General features: G+C 39.3%; 1 protein-coding gene across 1 annotated transcript; it reads left to right on the top strand.

Moving 5' to 3' along the window:
* The first annotated feature begins 1,923 nt into the window (after positions 1-1,923).
* Positions 1,924-13,047, top strand: LOC128218851 (E3 ubiquitin-protein ligase TRIM56-like). Its single transcript, XM_052926588.1, has 6 exons — positions 1,924-1,998; positions 3,255-4,152; positions 7,142-7,336; positions 9,150-9,218; positions 11,442-11,586; positions 12,154-13,047. The coding sequence occupies exons 2-6, from the start codon at positions 3,358-3,360 to the stop codon at positions 12,798-12,800; spliced, it is 1,851 nt and encodes a 616-aa protein (XP_052782548.1). The 5' UTR covers positions 1,924-1,998; positions 3,255-3,357; the 3' UTR covers positions 12,801-13,047.
* The last annotated feature ends 600 nt before the right edge of the window (positions 13,048-13,647 follow it).

Raw genomic sequence — 13,647 nt, 5'->3', positions numbered from 1 at the left:
ATAATCAAATATTTGCATCAATCTGTTTGAACATATTCCAACTCCTAATTTAAATAATTCTTATAATGGTTTAACTTAAAGGGGTCAAACCTCTGACATTTCAACAGACTCACTATTCTAAGGAATTCAAACTACTCACAGTAAATAAGCGGGTGAGGTAGACCAACATTGAAATGTAAAAAATATATGTTTTCGTATGTTGTACTGAGCCCGTTTAGCCGCCTGCTTTACCGTCCGCCCCCGCTTACCCGCCTGCTCTCCCGCCCGCTTTCCCCCGCCTGTTCTCCGGTCCGCTCTCTCGCCCGTTTTCCAGCCCGCTTATCCGCCTGCTCTCCCGCCCGCTTTCCCCCGCCTGTTCTCCGGCCCGATCTCTCGCCCGTTCTCCAGCCCGCTAACCCGCCTGCACTCCCGACCGCTTTCCCACGCCGTTCTCCGGCCCGCTCTCTTGCCCATTCTCCAGCCAGTTATCCGCATGCTCTTCCACCCGCTTTTCACACGCACGTTCTCCGGCCCGCTAACCCACCTGCTCTCCCGTCCGATTTTCTCCATCCACTCTCCGGCCCTCTCTCTCGCCCGCTCTCCAGCCCGCTTACCCGCCTGCTCTCCCGCCCGATTTTCTCCAGCCACTCTCCGGCCTGTTCTACCGCCAGCTCCCCCTCCGCCCGCCTGCTCTCCGACCGGGTCTACTGTCCGCTTTCAATAGCCCGCTTTCAATAGCCCGCTTTCAATCGCCCGCTCTTCAACCCGATTCCCCCACCCCACCGGCTCACACGCTCGCTTTCCCTGCCACCACTGGCGATCACATTGTAAATACAGTCGAACCCCGTTGGCTCGAACTCCCAGGGATCGGCGAAAATACCTCGAGTCTAGAAAGATTCGATCCAAGCGGGAATGTTTATCTTCAGAATAAAGAAATCAGTAGTAGTAGTAGTAGTAGTAGTAGTAGTAGTAGTAGTAGTAGTAGTAGTAGTAGTAGTAGTAGTAGTAGTAGTAGTAGTAGAAGTAGTAGTAGCAGTAGCAGTAGCAGTAGCAGCAGCAGCAGCAGCAGCAGCAGCAGCAGCAGCAGTAGTAGTAGTAGTAGTAGTAGTAGTAGTAGTAGTAGTAGTAGTAGTAGTAGTAGTAGTAGTAGTAGTAGTAGTAGTAGTAGTAGTAAGAGTAAGAGTAGTAGTAGTAGCAGCAGTAGTAGCAGTAGCAATAGCAGTAGCAGCAGCACCAGCAACAGCAGTGGTTGATTCCAAGAAACTGCAGTAGCAGTTGCCGAAGCAATGCTCAGTAGAAGCAGAAGCAGCAACAATAGTAGCACGGAGGAGTAGAAGTCAACTCTGGTCGTAGTGGTCATGCTGCTACTGCTTCAGATTGTTTGATGATGGTGATAAGTTTCTCTTTTGTTCTGTTTAAAAATACAAACAATTAAAATTAAAACGCAGTATCTCTTTTCATTCCGTAATTCAATAAACCTACTGACATTGACTGACAAATAAACTCCTAGATCTAGTGACAAAGTTAACAATTAAATTCATTTATCAACATGCCAAAATAGCGTGAAGTTCCTAATAAAAACTATTTAACAATTGATTTCTTTCAGACAATGAACCTTTTAAGTAATTAGTTTGAAAAACAAAGGCGTCACTGCTCAAAGTCGCATACCATTTGAAATATGATACGAATGATCCTTTCAAAATCACTTTCATAAAAAAGATACAGAAATAAAGAAAAAGTGACCTTTGAATATTCAATTCGATTAAAGGCCAGGTTTGACGAACAGTAAAAGAAAATGTACCTATTATCTTAAGATTACGTATTTTAAACAATGGCGACTGGAGCTAATGTTTTGTTTTGTTTTATTGTTTATGTCTGATAACTAAGATATCAAAGGATCATTAAGTACTATTTACAAAACAAACGTAATTACCCCATGGCATATTCACCAAGTGAAAACTCCAGACGAGGTGCATTTTCTCAAAGAAGGACACCGAGACTTAACCGCTCTATACCAGGGTAAGAATTTTACGAATATTTAATAATTAATGTTTTAATCTTCCAAGGGCCATAGATGTCAGTATCAGACAGGGTTGGAGGGTTTTCTTATATATGTAATATAATATAAAAACAATTTCTTACTGATACTGCCATATATGCGTATTTTTTAAAATTATTTTCAATTGATGTTTTAAAGGGACTCGCTCAAGTTTCGACGCCATCTTTTTCATATCACGGTTATGCGTCTGAAAACACTTAGAACTACAGTCGAACCCCGTTGGCTCGAACTCCCAAGGACCGCCGATCTCGAGCCTCGGAAAAGTCGAGCCAAGCGGGAATGTTTACCTTTAGTTTATAGAAATCAGTCATTTACAGCCAGTTAGAGCCAACGAGGAATTCGAGGCAAGCGAGCTCGAGCCAACGGGGTTCGACCTTATTTCACTCCTTGATACCGAAATTTGAAACAGAAATATAAAAATAAATAATCTGGTTTTAGTGGGAAGCCGGTACAGTCAATGAATACTTAGAAAAATGACAAGAAAACCACACGCCCACAAGGACGCATACACAACCATAAGGATAATTTGACCTTTAAGCCTTTTGTTTAAACGCGTTCTTAACGGTATTCAAAATTGTGGACTTCAAAAATAATATTAAAGCATATATCAACATTTATTAAGGGGTCCTGTCCTCAGTATTTTTGTTTTAACACTTCTAATGATTTGCGACACTTTTTTTCGTCATACTAAAAATGTGCATTTTACAAAAACATGAGTGAGTCCGTATAACTAAATACATATTAATTTACTTGCCTATATGTCTTTAAATTAACTTTCATTTGATTTTAATAAATGTTACCGCGTTTGTCGCATTATAACCGTTTAAGAAAAAAATCATTTAGATATTTTATTCAATGAATTGAATTGTAAATATTAATGTATTGTCCAACGTCAAGGCATTTAGTCACAGGCCGGGTCGAACTCGTATGGAATGGATGAAGGGAAAACGTAACACAAGCTTTGAATTAAAATAGGGTATTTATTAATGTCATAAAAGTGTTTTTACGAAATATCGTAAAATAAAACATGAGAGTTAATAGCATGTGTGTAATAACATTTTCCGAAATACATATCTGGTTAGACAATCATTTCATATATGGAAAAACAGATAACTGATTTCAAATAGACCTTTACATTACAATTGTTACGTGTAGCTGTGTTAACACTTCTTAGAATATACTGTGCTGGACATTTATACGTACCTAATAATTTCAGCGTTCCACGAAGAGTGCGTTTCCAAAGAAGTCCTGAAGCTACTGACCCCGTTCTCGTCAAAAGCAGGACATTCGTCAAAGATTCATCGGAACCGGAAGCTCCCATGATTCGCGCAGAAGACGTCAAAGAGGAATTTCTCGTCTGCAGCATCTGCACGCACGAGTATGACGAGGAATCGCACGTGCCGAGAGTGTTGCCATGCCTACACACGTTTTGTCAAACTTGTTTGAAGAAAATCGTGAGAGGGACGCGTCTTGAATGTCCGTTGTGTAAGCAAGGTCATGAATTGCCGAAAGGGACCATTTTCGGGCTGGCAAAAGATACCACAAGAAGAAATCTCATTGATTTTATAAAAGTCCGAAAACGTTCATCCGAAATATTATGCAAGGATTGTCCGGAAGACCAAACCGCGAAGGACTTCTGTAAAGAATGCTATATCTTTATGTGTCCGGAATGCACAAAAGCGCACAAACGAAGTCTCGCTTCGAGAAAGCACTCTGTTCTCACGATAAAACAACTACAAAATTCCGGATTAGACGTATTTCGTCGAAAAATAGTTTGTACAAAGAATGGTCACGAGGGCCAACAGTTAGCCTTTTATTGCACAAAAACTGGATGCGAAACGTCCATCTGCACGGCATGCACAGTCTGCGATCACGAACGGTCTAATGGTCACACCATCATTAACGTCCAAGATTTGTATAAGCTGAAAAAGAACGAACTAGAGAAATTATTCGCATCTTTAGACTCTGATATGTCCTCGGCGAAATTTATTTTACAACAAACAGAACAGGAGTTACTTAACATTGATATCAAGGAGCTTGAAATTGAAAAAGACATCGATGATGTTTTCGAGAAGTTTCAGAAAGTACTTGCAAAGCGTCAACGGCAATTAAAGGTATCTTATTTTCGTACGATAATATAACGGATGTTATTCAAATGTTCATTGTGTTGTAAGATGTTATACCATTGTGAACTGTGCTGTGTGTTGTTATACAAACGCTCACTATTTAGCGATGTTTAACAAATGTTCACTGTGTAGTACGATGTTAAACAAATGTTCACTGTGTAGTGCAATGTTATACAACGATCACTGTGTAGTGCGATGTAATACAAACGCTCACTGTGTAGTGTAATGTTATACAGATGTTCACTGTGTAGTGCGATGTTAAACAAATGCTCACTGTGTAGTGCAATGTTATACAACGATCACTGTGTAGTGCGATGTTATACAACGCTCACTGTGTAGTGCGATGTAATACAAACGCTCACTGTGTAGTGTAATGTTATACAAATGTTCACTGTGTAGTGCGATGTTAAACAAATGTTCACTGTGTAGTGCAATGTTATGCAACGCTCACTGTGTAGTGCGATGTTATACAACGCTTACTGTGTAGTGCGATGTAATACAACGCTCACTGTGTAGTGCAATGTTATAGAACGCTCACTGTATAGTGTAATGTAATACAACGCTCACTGTGTAGTGCGATGCAATACAACGCTCACTGTGTAGTGCAATGTTATACAACGCTCACTGTGTAGTGCAATGTCATACTACGCTCACTGTGTAGTGTAATGTAATACAACGCTCACTGTGTAGTGCGATGTAATACGACGTTCACTGTGTAATGTAATGTTATACAACGCTCATTGTGTAGTGCTATGTAATACAACGCTCACTGTGAAGTGTAATGTAATACAACGCTCACTGTATAGTGTAATGTTATACAAATGTTCACTGTGTAGTGCGATGTTAAACAAATGTTCACTGTGTAGTGCAATGCTATACAACGCTCACTGTGTATTGCGATAATATACAACGCTCACTGTGTTGTGCGATGTTATACAACGCTCACTGTGTAGTGCGATGTAATACAACGCTCACTGTGTAGTGTAATGTAATACAACGCTCAATGTGTAGTGCGATGTAATACAACGCTCACTGTGCAGTGTAATGTTATACAAACGCTCACTATGTTGTGCGATGTAATACAACGCTCACTGTGTAGTGTAATGTAATACAAGGCTCACTGTGTAGTGCGATGTAATGCAATGCTCACTGTGTAGTGTAATGTTATACAACGCTCACTGTGTAGTGTTATGTAATACAACGCTCACTGTTTAGTGTAATGTTATACAAAGCTCACTGTGTAGTGTAATGCTATACAAAGCTCACTGTGTAGTGCGATGTAATACAACGCTCACTGTGTAGTGTAATGTTATACAACGCTCACTGAGTATTGTAATGTTATACAAAGCTCACTGAGTATTGTAATGTTATACAACGCTCACTGAGTATTGTAATGTTATACAAAGCTCACTGTGTAGTGTAATGCTATACAACGCTCACTGTGTATTGTTATGTAATACAACGCTCACTGAGTATTGTAATGTTATACAAAGCTCACTGTGTAGTGTAATGTTATACAACGCTCACTGAGTATTGTTATGTAATACAACGCTCACTGAGTATTGTAATGTTATACAAAGCTCACTGTGTAGTGTAATGCTATACAACGCTCACTGTGTAGTGCGATGTAATACAACGCTCACTGTGTAGTGTAATGTTATACAACGCTCACTGTGTAGTGTAATGTTATACAACGCTCACTGTTTAGTGTAATGTTATACAACGCGCACTGTGTAATGTAATGTTATACAACGCTCACTGTGTAGTGTAATGTTATACAACGCTCACTGTGTAGTGTAATGTTATACAACGCTCACTGTGTAGTGTGATGTAATACAACGCTCACTGTGTAGTGTTATGTATTACAACGCTCACTGTGTATTGTAATGTTATTCAACGCTCACTGTGTAGTGTAATGTTATACAACGCTCACTGTGTAGTGCGATGTAACACAACGCTCACTGTGTAGTGCAATGTTATACAACGCTCACTGTGTAGTGCAATGTAATACAAACGTTCACTGTGTAGTGCGATGTAATTCAACGCTCACTGTGTAGTGCGATGTTATACAACGCTCACTGTGTAGTGCAATGTTATACAACGCTCATTGTGTAGTGCGATGTTTTACAAACGCTCACTGTGTAGTGTAATGTAATACAACGATCACTGTGTAGTGCGATGTTATACAACACTCACTGTGTAGTGCAATGTTATACAAACGCTCACTTTGTATTGTAATGTTATACAACGCTCACTGTGTAGTGTAATGTTATACAACGCTCACTGTGTAGTGCGATGTAATAGCATGCTCACTGTGTAGTGCAATGTTATACAACGCTCACTGTGTAGTGCAATGTAATACAAACGCTCACTGTGTAGTGCGATGTAATTCAACTCTCACTGTGTAGTGCGATGTTATACAACGTTCACTGTGTAGTGCAATGTTGTACAACGCTCATTGTGTAGTGCGATGTTATACAACGTTCACTGTGTAGTGCAATGTTATACAACGCTCATTGTGTAGTGCGATGTTATACAACGTTCACTGTGTAGTGCAATGTTATACAACGCTCATTGTGTAGTGCGATGTTATACAAACGCTCACTGTGTAGTGTTATGTCATACAACGCTCACTGTGTAGTGCGATGTTTTACAAACGCTCACTTTGTAGTGCAATGTTATACAACGCTCACTGTGTAGTGCGATGTTTTACAAACGCTCACTTTGTAGTGCAATGTCATACAAACGCTCACTTTGTAGTGCGATGTAATACAAACGCTCACTTTGTAGTGCAATGTAATACAAACGCTCACTTTGTAGTGCAATGTCATACAAACGCTCACTTTGTAGTGCAATGTAATACAAACGCTCACTGTACATACACCGGGTCAATCGAACGCTGATTTAACTGACTTACCCTTACAGTTTATCTTGTAAATCCTTATCTTATCTTATCAGTTTTTATCTCACTGTTTAGGAGGAGTTATCGGCAGTCTGCGAAAAGAAGAAGTCTGACATTCAGCGTCACGTGGAGTCGCTTGAGAACTACCTTGACAGCGCATCTAATGCGAAGGACTTCTCGTATCACGTGATCAATCACACTGACCCGACCGAGTTTGTGCCGCTGCATTCTACTTTAATGCAAAGGCTTGGGAAGATGTCGTCGCTTAAGGTAGGCGTGTTGCTTTCTAGGGCCATTTTAACCAGGTTTTAACAAAGTGAAACCTGGTTATTAGAGTGACGTACGTTGTAGTTCTAGCGGGCGGGTGGTCGACAGGGTAAGCTGCGTCAAACTCACCTATGGTCCGAAATAACTTTAGTTAGGGCTGACATATTGAGACCAAACTAAGTATTAAGAACGCGTTTGGTGCCCCTTTGGTCGAGATCAAGGTCACTGTTCCTTTAATAGAAAGCCTCAATAACTTCTGCTTTTCGGCCAGGATACGGCGGCCGTATACCTCAGAAATCGAGAGACACATTCGGCGGCCGCAGAGTATCTGTGGTGGTCTTAGGGCGTATCCCTACATTTTACAGACCGTTGGGTTCACCGTGGGATTACGTTTGCCATGTGGCTGTTCTATGGTCTTATGAACAACAATTGACTTTTGCTGACCCCCAAAACACTGCAGCGGCCACATAAATCCGCAGGCACCCACTAGGGCAGCCTTAAGACGGGCTTACGGTGGCCATGCGATTTGTGGCTCACATTGCAGGCAACGCAAGGCACACACACGCCCCCCCTTACGCTCGTCATACGCCATTCGTTGAGCCCCGGTGGCAGTCTGTGTCGTGCATGGAGTAGATATTCTTGCGGCTCCCTTTCATCTGCCTTGGTATTTGTCACAAATCTACAGTCGCCGCTGGGGCGCCCTAAGGCGACCGTGAGTAATCACTTTAAAGGCCGTACGGCAGCTGTAGGTTTTCTGTCTCCATAAATTCAATTATACCGTGCGGCTACCATTATATTTGTGACTGCTACAGTAACCGTAGGAAGGATGCAGCATTAGGGTTGACATATTGTGACCAAACTTGGTATATTAGAAGAGTTTATGGAGATCATCCATTGGATAGCGTTTAGTATCCCTATAGTCAAAAACGGTTGGTTCTTAATAACTGAAGTAAGGATTGGCATGCTACAAAACTTGGTATATTGGAAGAATGGGGCCACTAAGGTCAAGATCAAGGTCACTGCCGCTAAATATAGAAACACTAGGGTTGACAACTAGGCATATTTTAACCCAATTTGATATACAGGTAGCGTTTATAGCGACATTTCATGGGATTGCGTTTTGGGTTCCTAGGGTGAGGTCAATGTGACTTTTATTGAAAAAAAAGAAATACGATTAAAACTGAATATCAGTAGTTTACATATTGTGACCTAGGTATGTAAGACGAAATTATAAATTCCTTTCTAAGGGTTGCATTTGGGACCCATAGTGTCAAGGTCAATGTCACTATACTAAGAATAGAAAAATAGTTGAAACTAAATCTTACATGTACAACGAAGGCTGTCAAAGTACTTCTGCCAACCACTGAAAACCTGGTTTCGTCGCATTGCAACGTTTCTTGTATTCGTTTTCTTCAAATCATGATCATTTCGGATTAACATGTAAATTGATCAGATTAAGTCGTTTAAAATTTTCGTTATTTAGACTAGAATGGCATACAGGGTGTCTTGGTAGTTTTCAGGTAGCATAATACAATAAGAATAATAGTATGATTCAGATCCTATCATTTTGGTTCCACGCATAGAAATACGTTAAAAAAACACAAACGTGCTCAACAATTCAGGGGTTACGTCAAACTAATTTCGGACATAGATTTTTTCAGAAAATAACTTTAAAACAACAACTCCAGCAGAAGGTTAATGGGATTTCGGGGTCAATTTAGGGGTCCGCATTCAACTTTAAAGGTCTGTGACGAAGAGGAATTCAAGTAGCCCTTTATTATGCTTGTTAACGATATTTACAATTGTGTACATGCAGGTTGACCGACAGGTGTTGCACATCGAAAGTCCAGTGTTCGACAACAAACGACTCGAATCAGAATTCCAGGTAGAGTTTTGGGCTTCGTCCATTCACAATATCTGACAATATTCTATTTTGACGACAACAAAACATAACTCTCTCTGGTTTTTGAGTAAAAAGACAGGTGGACAAACATCGGTTAAATGGTTGCTCAAATCTCAATTATGTGTTCTTAATCCCAAGGCTATACTCTCAAAATAATTCAGACGCAAGCAGTCGTGTAGGTGGGTGCGTAGTTTTAAAGTGCAAGTGTGTGTTCTGGAAATATTTAACCCCATTTAAAGGTGATTTGCTGATGTGCGTTTGACATTGTTGATAAATTTCAGCAATAAACTTGCATCTGTCTACAGCAGCCTTGCATCTTCTCTGTAATACGTCGATTCGTGCATAAGCGTTTCCCATATATTCACAATTTTCTTAAGACTATTGAATTATCTTTTTAAGAAGTGACAATATTTGACAATCAAATACAATTAGGCAAACAATACAGTTGATATTTGTAAGAATGATCTATTGTCGCCAAATACTTACTTTCTCATGGAAATCTGGGGCACTTCTTAAATGAATCCGTCGGGAACCATTATGTTTTTACAAAAATATCAAGAGTTTCAAGAGGAGATGGTACGCGCACGTTATTTCGCATTTTCAAACTGTGACGTATTCTTCGAAATGGGTGACGTCATTTTTTATTTAAGATGACAAGTTTAACATGTGACTTTGTATAAACATTGTGTATGATTTAACAATTACTTTATAGCGATTCTAGTCATCAGTGAAATATGTTTTTCATAATAAAGTCATTGTTTCATTTTTTTACGCTGCGTTATTTCAATGTTCATTAGCATTTGACATTATGTTCATTAGCAAGTGACCATTTGTTAATTAGCATTTGACAATTTGTTCATTAGCATATTGATCATTTGTTCATTAGCATTTGACCTTAAGTTCATTAGGTTTGACCTTATGTTTATCAGATTTTGACCTTCAGTTCATTAATATTTGACATGATGTTCATTAGCATTTGACCTTATGTTTATTAGCACTTAACCTTATTTTTATTAGCATTTGACCATTTGTTCATTAGCATTTGACCTTATGTTCATTAGCATTTGACCATATGTTCATTAGCATTTGACCATTTGTTCATTAGCATTTGACCTTATGTTCATTAGCATTGACCATTTGTTTATAATAGTATTTGACAGTTTGTTCATTAGCATTTTACCATTTGTTCATTAGCATTTGTCATTACTTTCATTAGCATTTGACCATTTGTTCATTAGCATTTGTTCATTAACGTTTGACCATTGGTCAATTGGATTTGACCTTATATTCATTTGCATTTGACTATTTGTTCATTCGCGTTTGACCTTATGTTCATTTACATCTGACCTAATCTTTATTTACATTTGACCTTATGTTCATTAATATTTGAACTTACATTCATTTACATTTGACCTTAGGTTTATTCACATTTGACCTTAGGTTCATTCACATTTGACCTTAATTTCATTCACATTTGACCTTAAATTCATTTGTATTTGTCCTTACGTTCATTTACATTTGACCTTAAGTTCATTAACATTTGACCTAACGTCATTCACATTTGACCTTACGTTCATTCACATTTGACCTTAGGTTCATTGACTTTTGTCTTACGTTCATTCACATTTGACCTTACGTAGGTTCATACACATTTGACCTAACGTTCAATCGCATTTGACCTTACGTTCATTCACATTTGACCTAAGGTTCATTCACATTTGACCTTACGTCCATTTACATTTGATCTTAGATTCATTCATATTTGACCTTAGGTTCATTGACATTTGACCTAACGTTCATTTACATTTGACCTTTGGTTCATTCACATTTGACCTAAGGTTCATTGACATTTGACCTAACGTTCATTTACATTTGACCTTAGGTTCATTCACATTTGACCTAACGTCATTCCCATTTGACCTTAGGTTCATTCACATTTGACCTCACGTTCATTCACATTTGACCTTACGTTCATTGACATTTGACCTCACGTCCATTCACATTTGACCTTAAATTCATTTACATGAACGTTCATGAACGTTTGGTTTACTGGTTATGACTCTTTCATTATATACGAATTCCTCTAAATATTCACTGGATCTTAGTACACACTGCATTTTAACAATTTATCATAAAGCTAGTTACTATTAATATGGATTATAAACCAGTTTCGTGTAGATTCATTTGATATTATTTTTCGGAAAGGTGTTTTGCCGAACCATGGGTGCCATATCGACGGTGGTCCAGCAGAAGCGGCTGTCCATCTCTCGAGGCCACACTCACATTGGGCTTTCCTCCGCATCCACTATCCGTCAACATGACGACGACAGACGGTTCGGCGACATTCATTGTAAGGCATAACTCGTATATGACTAATGTGTTTAATGCTGCTATTGTATTCACAAATATTTGAATGGGTATGCGGATGAGTATCCTCCTCTAGTGAACTCATGGATCGCTACCAAAGACCGTAGTTATCTTAACATTTCGTGCCGATAAGTCGCTTTCGGTAATTGACCCGCTGGCTTCTAGAAAAGGTCATTGCATCACTGTATTATTCCATTGTATCTATTGTTATAGGCTATGTGTTGTGCAGTTCAAGAGTGTATTAATGTTCAGAGTCTATTTATTAGCAGTTTGCTATTTTCTTCGTTGACAAATCAACAAACCTTAGCTGTTTGGCTTTTCTGCCTTCACCGGTTTAAGATTTGCGACCATTAAAATCCAAATATACCTTCTCAAATTTCAAATTTACAACAAAATTATTCCTAAGTTCATGCTTTGGAGAAAAGATTTCCGTACGCTTCCTTAAAACATCGTCCAAATTCCCCTGATTAAAACTAGTTTAGTGATATCCATTCTAAGGGCCCAATCTTAGTCGGTATTTAAACAAACTGTTTTACTTATTCTTTTCCAGGTCCACACTTCACGTACGACCGGGATACTGTACATCAGTATCGTGAAATAAGCGAAAGTGACGTCATCTTGCGGAATTACTCCACGGTCCAAAAGTCCCAGGGCATGGTCCCCGGGGGTCGCAGGCTCAAGAAGTACCGGGGAGTACTGGGAAACAGGGCCTTTCACGCACCGGGGAAGTTTTATTTCGAAGTGCGCATCATGTATAATATTGTGCGCCCCCTGGACAACATAAACTTTGTGTTTGAAGTTGGTGTCAGTCGTCGCGGTGACGTAGATCACAATTACTACATCTACGATCAGCCAAATGCTTGGTCATTTTGTGGACAACACTGTGATGACCACAAGCAAGTATGCGCGTGGTGTCGTCACCATGGGTACAACTTGGCGCACATGCCACTCTCCTTGAACACAGCGGGCACCGTGCTTGACAGGAAGTTTGGATTCTTGTTGGACTCTGACCGACGTCAATTGACGGTGTTTGACGTCACGCGTAACCGAAAGGTCCACAGTTTCACTGACGTTGATTTTAGCTCTGGTCTCTGGCCTGTATTCGGATGTCATTGGCCAAGCAAAGTGAAGCTTGAAATGATTTTACGGACTGGCAAGGACATTGAAAGTATTGCAGATGTCGTCCGTCAAGCATGACACTCATCGTTGAAAAACCCAGATCATTATACCATGGCAAAGGTTAAAGACAACTAACTAAATACTCCTATATATTATAAGTGCATTGACCGATTTGCACGCAACAAAACAGTGATTCTTTTTTCGTGCTTCATGATGCCCAATGCCATATATGGAATTAGCTCTGCACTTGTTAACTTAACATTTAAACAAATAGAAAAAAAACAAGACGTTTCTTATAAGAATAAATAAATTTTGTTGAACGTTACCATTGTGTATTTATCAGGTTGATCAATCCCGCGTAAGTGTACAAATAATGCAAAATAACATCAAATTAAAAACCAGCAATATTTTGAAATCACAAACCAATCAACTTCATAACCAAGATGGAAAGAAGATAATGGTATGATATGGTATAACCACGCTTCGTTTCACTATCCTGTGTTGAGAAAAAGAAAACAACAACAACAGCAACAACAACAACAACAACAACAACAACAACAACACATGTAACACTGTAGTGAGTAATCACTTTCAAACTTACAAGGACATTGAAAGTATTGCGGATATCATCCGTCAAGCATTATATTTATCTTTGAAAGAAACAGATCCTTATAGTATGGCATAGGTTAAATTCCACTAACTAAATTTTCTTATACACAATGAACATTAAATAGTGCATTGACCGAATTGGTTGAACATAACTATTTTGAATTATATTGAGCTGCACAATCCCGCGTAGGAGTACAAACAATGTGGTGAAAATCAAGTAGATCCAGCATTTCCTTTTGAAACACAAAGCATTGAGCCTTAAAACCTATGAAAATAGAAAGTAGCCAATGGTCTGATATGGTATAACCATGCTTTT

The sequence above is a fragment of the Mya arenaria genome, chromosome 15 (genome assembly GCF_026914265.1).
Source record: "Mya arenaria isolate MELC-2E11 chromosome 15, ASM2691426v1".
NCBI classification, from domain to species: Eukaryota; Metazoa; Mollusca; class Bivalvia; order Myida; family Myidae; genus Mya; species Mya arenaria.
This window is presented reverse-complemented; position numbering and strand designations above follow the sequence as displayed.

Coding starts and splice junctions, on each gene's coding strand:
- LOC128218851 (XM_052926588.1), top strand. CDS start 3,358: ATGATTCGCGCAGAAGACGTCAAAGAGGAATTTCTCGTCTGCAGCATC. Junction 4,153..7,141: donor AGCGTCAACGGCAATTAAAG/GTATCTTATTTT, acceptor CTCACTGTTTAG/GAGGAGTTATCGGCAGTCTG. Junction 7,337..9,149: donor GGAAGATGTCGTCGCTTAAG/GTAGGCGTGTTG, acceptor GTGTACATGCAG/GTTGACCGACAGGTGTTGCA.